Source organism: Crocuta crocuta, unplaced genomic scaffold (genome assembly GCF_008692635.1).
Source record: "Crocuta crocuta isolate KB4526 unplaced genomic scaffold, BGI_CrCroc_1.0 scaffold234, whole genome shotgun sequence".
NCBI lineage: Eukaryota > Metazoa > Chordata > Mammalia > Carnivora > Hyaenidae > Crocuta > Crocuta crocuta.
In genome coordinates, this window is record NW_027529647.1 from 4,242,157 (window position 1) to 4,249,379 (window position 7,223).

Below are 7,223 nucleotides of genomic sequence, written 5' to 3' on the forward strand. Positions count from 1 at the left end.
TCTGGGCGTGGCGCCCGCCACAGGGCCGCCCCCACCAGCCTCCGGTGACTGCCTGCTGCTGACCGCGGGCAGCCCACCCGCTCCGCGCCCCGCGCTCACACTGCAGGCTCTGCCCCTCCTGGGACTCGTCCGCCCCACCCTGCTCGGGCCTGGGGTGCCGGGGGCCCCACGGGGGCCTCTGTCAATTGTACATGTCACCGAGTGCCTTCAACACAGCTTGTCTCTTGCCTGCCACTGTGTGGACCCGGCGACGGAGCCCGCAGCGCTCTCCCTCCTCCACCCTGCGTTTCTGGAGCGCGGGCTTAGCGGGTCCCGGGCCCCTCCCTCCCCTTTAAGGGCCCCTGTAAATATGTACATTTCTCAGGCCAGGGCCAGCGGGGTGGGGGGGGCTGCCCCAGCCCATTTTTCATGCGCTGACTTGTACAATTATCTTTTCAAAGGTACTTGGATAATAATGGAATAAAATCATTTTTGAACCTTCTCTGGCCGTGGAGAGCACCTGTTTTCTGTGGGTGGAGGCCGGTGGCGACCTTGCCATCCNTGACAGAGCTCTGGAGGGGGGGGCCCAGACCCGGAGCTGAGCCGGAGATCTACCCAGAAGGGCTGTGGGCAAGGGCCAGGCCCCGTTCACGATGGAACGGCCCAGGAGGCTGTGTGGCCAACGCCGAGGGCCAAGGACCAGCCGTGCTCAGGAACCACACACACAGTCCAGGATCAAAAGCTCTTTATTCACTGGCTCCGCAGTGAACCATCTGGTGTGGGGGCCCCAGATGGTGATGGGGGGTCGGCTACAGCTCCTCCTTGGGCTCCGTGGTGGCATTGACCGCTGTCTCCTGGAAAGGGTCACAGAGGCGCGGCTGGGAGCTGTGGCCTCGACTCACCCCCACCCCTGGCCACCGCGGTACCCCGGCCAGAGACCGGGAAGCCCAGGAAGGAGGCACCCACCGGGAAGGGCGCTGCGGGCTCCTCGGCGGGCAGCTCGCCGCCGTTGTCCAGGAACTTGGAGAAGGTCTCCACGTCCCTGGTGCTTTTGTATTCAATCACCTGAGGAGGGACACGGGGCTCCGGAGGAGCACGGCCTCACCCCGCTGTGCCCCCGGAGGCCCTGCCCCATCTCCTGCCCCTGAACAAGGCCTGAGGGAGGCGCAGGCCAAGCTCCAGCCCGAGGAAGGTGGGGTGTCTGGCCGCGCCTCACCTTGCGACCCGGGCCTGCGGGGAAGAACTTGAGGGTAGGGAAGCCGTGCACGGGAAAAGCCTCCAGCTCGTTGGCCGTGGCGTCCAGCTCCGCGATGAGGACGTCCTCGCGGTCCTTGTACTTCTCGGCCAGGGCCTCCCAGGCCGCGGCCATCTCCTTGCAGTGGGTGCACCAAGGGGCATCTAGGACAGCGGGGCGTTGGCACAGCCCACAGAGGCCCCCACCTGCCCGCTGCCCACCGCCCATGGCCCTCTGCACTCACAAAACTTGACAAACACGTTCTTGGTTTCATCAAAAGCCACCTGCTCAAAATTCTTGCCCACGAGGGTCTTGACCAGCCGCTGATCCCAGTCAGGGGGCACCTCCTGGCTCAGGAGGTAGGGCTGGGAGAGACCGGGCCGGGTGCGTCAGTGGGGAGCTCTCCCGAGCGCCGCTCCCCACCCCCCACTCCCTGGGTGGGCACGTCAGCACCAGACCTTGACCTCGCCGCCGAGGACGGCATGGCAGAAGGCGGTGACGGAGGCCGCGGTGGCCGGCTCCCCGCGTGCAGGTGCGTACTTCTTGGTGGTCTCCATGTTGATGAAGCGCAGGGTGGGGGCCTCCTCAGCCTTGAGGCCAAAGTACTGCAGCACGTGGTCGTTGTCGGCGCTGACGTCCACCACCACGAAGAGCACCTGTCGGCGGGGAGTCGGTGCTGGCCACCCCGCATCCCCACCACCCTGCCCGCCCCCATCCCAGCCAGTACCTGCCCCCGGAATGGGGGAGCAGCCTCCCCAAAGCCAGCCAGCAGCTCCTGGTGTGAGGCCAGCGTCTGGTTGACAAACAGCAGCAGGTGGTTGGGAATCCTGGCCGCAAAGATCTTGGGGGACGTCTGCAGAGGCAAAGCACCTGTATGGGGGGCTGGCTCCCTGGACGTGCCCCGCACCCCCGCAAATGCACCCGCAGCTCCACTCACCTGGCTGTTGAATTCTGTGACCAGATGCATGCTGTGCGTGAGGAGGAAGAGCGACAGGTCCCCCGGGTCCAGGCCCAGCTCTCCGTCCGCTGGGAAGTCCGCCCGACCCTCGTCAAACTGGACAACACTGGGTGGGTCAGTGGGAGCCACGGCCCGGGCCCCGACCCCCACCTTGGCCTTGACCCACCTTCTTGAAGAGCACCACGGTGTCCTTGGTGAGGCCAAACTTCTGAAAGAGCTTCGGCTGGTCAGTGAGGCCAAAGGTCATGTCCAAGGCATCCCGGGCCAGGGCCAGGAAGGTAGCCACGTCCTGGTCCTGCCGGTCCTAAGGGGCCCAAACCTGTGAGGCCGGCACCACCGACCCTGCTCCCACGGCCCGGGCCCCAGTGCCACCAGCTCACCTGGAAGAAGCCGATGACCACGACATCCCGGCCATCGATCAGTGCTTGGGCACCCTCTTCGTCCTCGAGCCAGGTGGCGCTGGGCCCCGCCCGCCGCCTCACCCACTCAGCGATGCCCTCGGCCTCTCTGGGGCCTGCAAAGAGTCCCCTCAGCCGGGGCCCGTGCCGCAGCCCAGCCCACCCCCCCACCGACCACGCGGGCCTGCTCCCCGCACCGGTGTACTCCTCCGGATGTGTGCGGTTCCCGTCACGGAAGAACTTGAGCGTGGGGTATGCGGTCACGGCAAACTCCTGGGTCAGCTCCGTCTCTGCAGGCCCGTCCACCTTGGCCAGCCTGGCTCTGGCTGACTCTGCCGCCAGCAGCGCTGCGGCCTTGCTGTACTCGGGCGCCAGGGCTCTGCAGTGCCCACACCACGGGGCATCTGGGGGAGAGGGCCATGAGTGTCCTCGGCCTCTGCAGCCCCAGCCTCAGCCCCCCTCTCTCCCGGCCAGAGCCCTGGGGTCGCTCGGGTCTGGCAGGGAGCACTCCTATCCACGCTTCCCTCCTCTGGGGGCCCATCCGACCCTGTGCGGCAGAGCCAGAGCTCAAGGCCCCACGCCGGGAGGTGCAGCGCCCAGCACCTTCCGGACCACGAGTTTGAGGAGAATCCTACAGCTGCCGCTCCCTGGCCGCCCGTGTCTGCTGGTGGAACCTGCGATCAGGCATGGCTTTCACACGCGCAAAGGTTTGCGAAAATCCACAGAGCAGGGGCGCCTGGGTGGCTCAGACGCTTGAGCGTCTGACTCTTGATTTCGGCTCGGGTTAAGATCTCACCATATGTGAGGTACGTGAGGTACGTGAGATGAAGCCCCACATTGGGCTCCAAGCTGACGGTGGGAGCTTCCTCGGGATTCTCTCTCTCCCTCCCTCTCTCTTCCCCTCCCCCACTCATGTGCCTGCTCTCCCAAAAGAAATAAACATTAAAAAAATGTTTTCTTTAATGTTTATTTTTGAGAGAGAGAGAGAGAGNAGAAGTAAACAAACATTAAAAAAATAAAAAAGTTTATTTCTTTGTTTTGAGAGGGAGAGAGAGAGCTCCCGTAGGAATGGGGGAGGAGCGGAGAGAGAGGGAAAGAGAGAAGCCCAAGCAGGCTCCTTGCTGTCAGAGCAGAGCCTGACGCAGGGCTCCATCTCATGAACCGTGAGACCATGACCTGAGCACAAACCGAGTCGGACCTTAACCAACTCAACCACCCAGGCGCCCCCTGCTTGAAACTCTTACGAATGCCCAGCAAAGCGGCTCTGGGCCGTGGTGGCCAAGCCATTGGAGAAGCGGGAGAGGGCGCGGAGCCGAGGGGCTGCAGGTGAGCGGTGAGTGCGGGGGCGCTGGGGTCCTCCCGCACAGTCTCAGGCGCTCTGCATCTGTGGGGTCTCTGGTCCTGCCCAGGCCTCTGGGCAGCTGGGGGCAGTGCCAGCCTTCTGCCGTTCCCGCCCCAGCACACCTGCAGCGGCCGCCCGGACGCACCAACAGGTGAGACGAACGGTGTCATGATCTCCATCACAGAAGCAGCTCCTAGGACAGTCAAGCCCCTTGCCCTGACCTCACAGCCCCGTCCACCCCTGGGGCTCCGTGTCCTGAGGAGGCCACATGTGGGCTGGCTTGGGGGGCGGGGGGCGGCAAGTATTAAAACAGATCTAGAACTGCCGTCCCCCACCCCACCCCACAAGTACCCTCTCCCGGAGGCCCTCATCTCTCTGAGCCCCCGGCCCTGCCCCAGCTGACCCCGGATTCCCGCACAGCCCTCTGCGCCATGGCCCCAGGGCGGGCGTCGCCACGTCCCACCTCGCAGCCCCTCCCGCGGGCACGGGCCTCAGCTTCTCCTGTCGGAGGGTCATAGGAGGGGCCCCCTCCGGACCTCAGACCCCGGACCCTGCCCGCGCCCCTCCCCCACCGCGGACCGCGCGGGGCGGGTCCTGCGGGGCGNGAGAGAGAGAGAGAGAGAGAGGGAGAGACAGCATACGAGCGAGGGAGGGGGAGAGAGAGGGGGAGAGACACGGAATCCGAAGCAGCTCCAGGCTCTCAGCTCTCAGCACAGAGCCCAGCACGGGGCTCGCTCGCATGAGATCATGACCTGAGCCGAAGTCTGATGCTTAACCGATGAAGCCACCCAGGTGACCCTATGTTTTGTTTTGTTTTGTTTTAACGCACAGAAGAATAGCAAGGCTTGGCTGCTCTGCGGCCCCTCCCCTCACAGAAAGAGTTTGCAGGCGGATGACGACCCAGGGTCTTCCCTGCACCCTGCACCGGCGCCTCCCTCCCCAGCCCCACCCGGCCCTGCTCAAACTAGATGCCCCCAGGCTCAGCTCAGTCCCAGGGCTCTGCTCCAGACGCCCTTCCATGGAGCCCCAGGAGCACAGGAGAGGCCGAGTGCCCACTCGGGAAGCCCCGGGTCCACGGGGCAGGCGGCCGAAGCCCGCGGGTGGCCCCCGCTGGCCCGGTGCACTCACAGAACTGCACCAGCAGAGTGCGGTGCTCCCGCAGGGCCAGGCCCAGGTTGCGCCGGGTCAGCACCAAGATCCCGTCCTCCTCAGGGACTTCCTCCTCGGGGGGCTCCTCCTCGGGCTCCCTGGGCCCTGGGCCCTGGCCCTCTGGGACCGAGGTCCCAAGCAGCAGCAGCAGCAGCACAAGCAGGAGCTGGCCGTCCATGGCGGTGCTCGGCCCACGAGGCGGGGGGCAGATAAGGGGGCCGGGGGCCAAGCAGCAGCTGCCACGTGGCACCCAGTCCTCGTCCCAGGAAGATAAGGCCGGAGGCTCCCCCCACCCCCGGGGGAGGGAGGCAGACAGAGGCGACACCAAGGGAACCGAGACAAGGTGACGTTTAATTAGGACTGTTCAGGGCACAATGCCAGCCCAGGGAGGGGGTGTCCCAGGACTGGAGCAGAGGGCGTGGGGGGTGCGGTCGCTGCGGGGGCAGGGGAAACAAGGACCCCGGTGGGCTGAGGACAGCCCCTGGGGGGTGGGGGGGGGCGTTCAGCTCTTCCAGTCCTGGCAGATGTGGAGGCCCCACTCCCAGGACAGGTGGTCTGTCCTGTCGTCGTCGGTGAAGAAGGACGTGACCACGTAGGCGCCCCGCGCCAGGGCTCCTCGAGGCGCCTCCTCCACCGGGGTCACAAACTCATACTCCTGGGCGCTCGGGCCGTAACTGCCCACCATGTACACGGCCTTGTCCACTGGGGGAGGGGGAGGCTGTCAGGGGCCGCCCTGCGCCACAGCCGCCCCTCCCCTCGGCCCCCCAGGCCAGCCCCTCCTCGCCGCCCTCACCACGCAGGCCCTGGCGGTAGGTGTGATGCAGACACTTGAGGCCGCTGACGATCTCCTTATTGACCTGGGGGACAGAGGGTGTTAGGTGCCCCTCGGGGGGGGCTCGCCCCGTGCTGGCGGTGACATGCGTCCCCCATGACAGCTGCCCTCACCTTGAAGGTAATCTTCACTTTGTAGTCCACACCCTCCTTCAGGACAAACACCTGGTTTTTCAGCGCAGCCAGCTCCCCTGTTAGGGAAAGTGCCGCTGAGGACCCGGCTCCTGCGACGGCGCCGACCCTGCCCCGGGGCCCCCCCGGCGGGCGGTACCTGTGAGGTCCATGGTGATGGGCCCCGGAGCCTGCTCAGACATCAGCGTCAGCCTGGTCACCTGCACGTTGGGCACGCTCGGGTCTGGGGAGAAACCGGAAGTCACCAGGCCGCCCCCCTCCCCCGACCCCGCCCCCGCCCCCCCTCCCAGCCCAGGGCTNGCGGCAGGGGCCCCAGCAGTGCCCGCTTGTACTTGGCCAGGCTCTCGTCCTCTGGGTCCAGCTGCTGGATCTCCTGGAGGCTCTTCCTCCCCGGGGCCCGGTACTCGGGCACGGCCTCGTCCAGGGCCTCGTCAGGCGACAGCTGCCTCCCCTCCTTGTCAGTCAGGAGGACTGAGGGTTGGGGAGGTGCGTGAGCAGCTGCCGCCAGCTGACCCCGGCCCTCGCTCACCGGGCCGAAGCCCCCCACCTGGCCAGCTGTGGCTCCCACTGCCCAAGGGGGGCTGAGGGGAAGCAACGGAGGCTCGGGGAGGGCCGGGGAGGGAAANTCCGGGGCACCAGCTGCCCTCTCTGCCAGCCACCCATCCGCCCAGGGCCCCTCCCTGACTCTGAGGCCAAAGGTGGGGGAAGGAAGACCCTGAATGGGGCACAGCCCCAAGGCCTGGCGGCCACCACCGTGAGGTGGCGACCTCCCAGCTCGTCCCTGGAGCAGAGGCCCTGCCCTTCGCGTCTCTGAGAGCCCTCTTGCTGTCCCAGGGGTTCCTCCGGTGGTGTTCCTGGGGCACGGAGGGGGTTGTCTCGGAACCCCTGCCCGGGCTTGTGCTCTGAGGTTACCTCCCCTGGCGCCTTCAGACCCAGAGTCGCCTACAGCCCCTTCCCAGGGTGCTTTGGAGCAGGGGTCTTGCTAAGCCCCTTCCCACGGTGTTTTGGGACAGGGTCTTCGAGTCCATGCCCAGTGCACTCCAGGCTTCTCAATGATCCCCGTCCGCCCTGAAGGAGCCCTAGCCCCACCCAAGGGAGAGGGGATCTCAGGGGGCGGGCAGGCTCCCAAGGGGAGAGGGGCTCCTGCCACCCTGGCTCCACATACAGACCCGCCCACTCTGGGGTGCTCTGCCCCCCCCC

General features: G+C 66.4%; 2 protein-coding genes across 2 annotated transcripts; both read right to left on the reverse strand.

Annotated features, from left to right (window-relative positions):
• Positions 1 to 758: 758 nt before the first annotated feature.
• PDIA2 (protein disulfide isomerase family A member 2) lies at positions 759 to 5,238 on the reverse strand. The gene is made up of 11 exons (XM_077762475.1): positions 5,040 to 5,238; positions 2,767 to 2,973; positions 2,552 to 2,685; positions 2,338 to 2,475; positions 2,151 to 2,267; positions 1,941 to 2,066; positions 1,672 to 1,869; positions 1,458 to 1,578; positions 1,196 to 1,377; positions 946 to 1,044; positions 759 to 833 (listed from the first exon to the last, which is right to left on the reverse strand). The coding sequence occupies exons 1-11, from the start codon at positions 5,236 to 5,238 to the stop codon at positions 789 to 791; spliced, it is 1,566 nt and encodes a 521-aa protein (XP_077618601.1). The 3' UTR covers positions 759 to 788.
• Positions 5,239 to 5,391: 153 nt separating this feature from the next.
• On the reverse strand, positions 5,392 to 7,051 carry ARHGDIG (Rho GDP dissociation inhibitor gamma). Its single transcript, XM_077762811.1, has 7 exons — positions 7,022 to 7,051; positions 6,777 to 6,877; positions 6,315 to 6,604; positions 6,163 to 6,246; positions 6,006 to 6,082; positions 5,854 to 5,917; positions 5,392 to 5,762 (listed from the first exon to the last, which is right to left on the reverse strand). The coding sequence occupies exons 1-7, from the start codon at positions 7,049 to 7,051 to the stop codon at positions 5,563 to 5,565; spliced, it is 846 nt and encodes a 281-aa protein (XP_077618937.1). The 3' UTR covers positions 5,392 to 5,562.
• Positions 7,052 to 7,223: the final 172 nt, after the last annotated feature.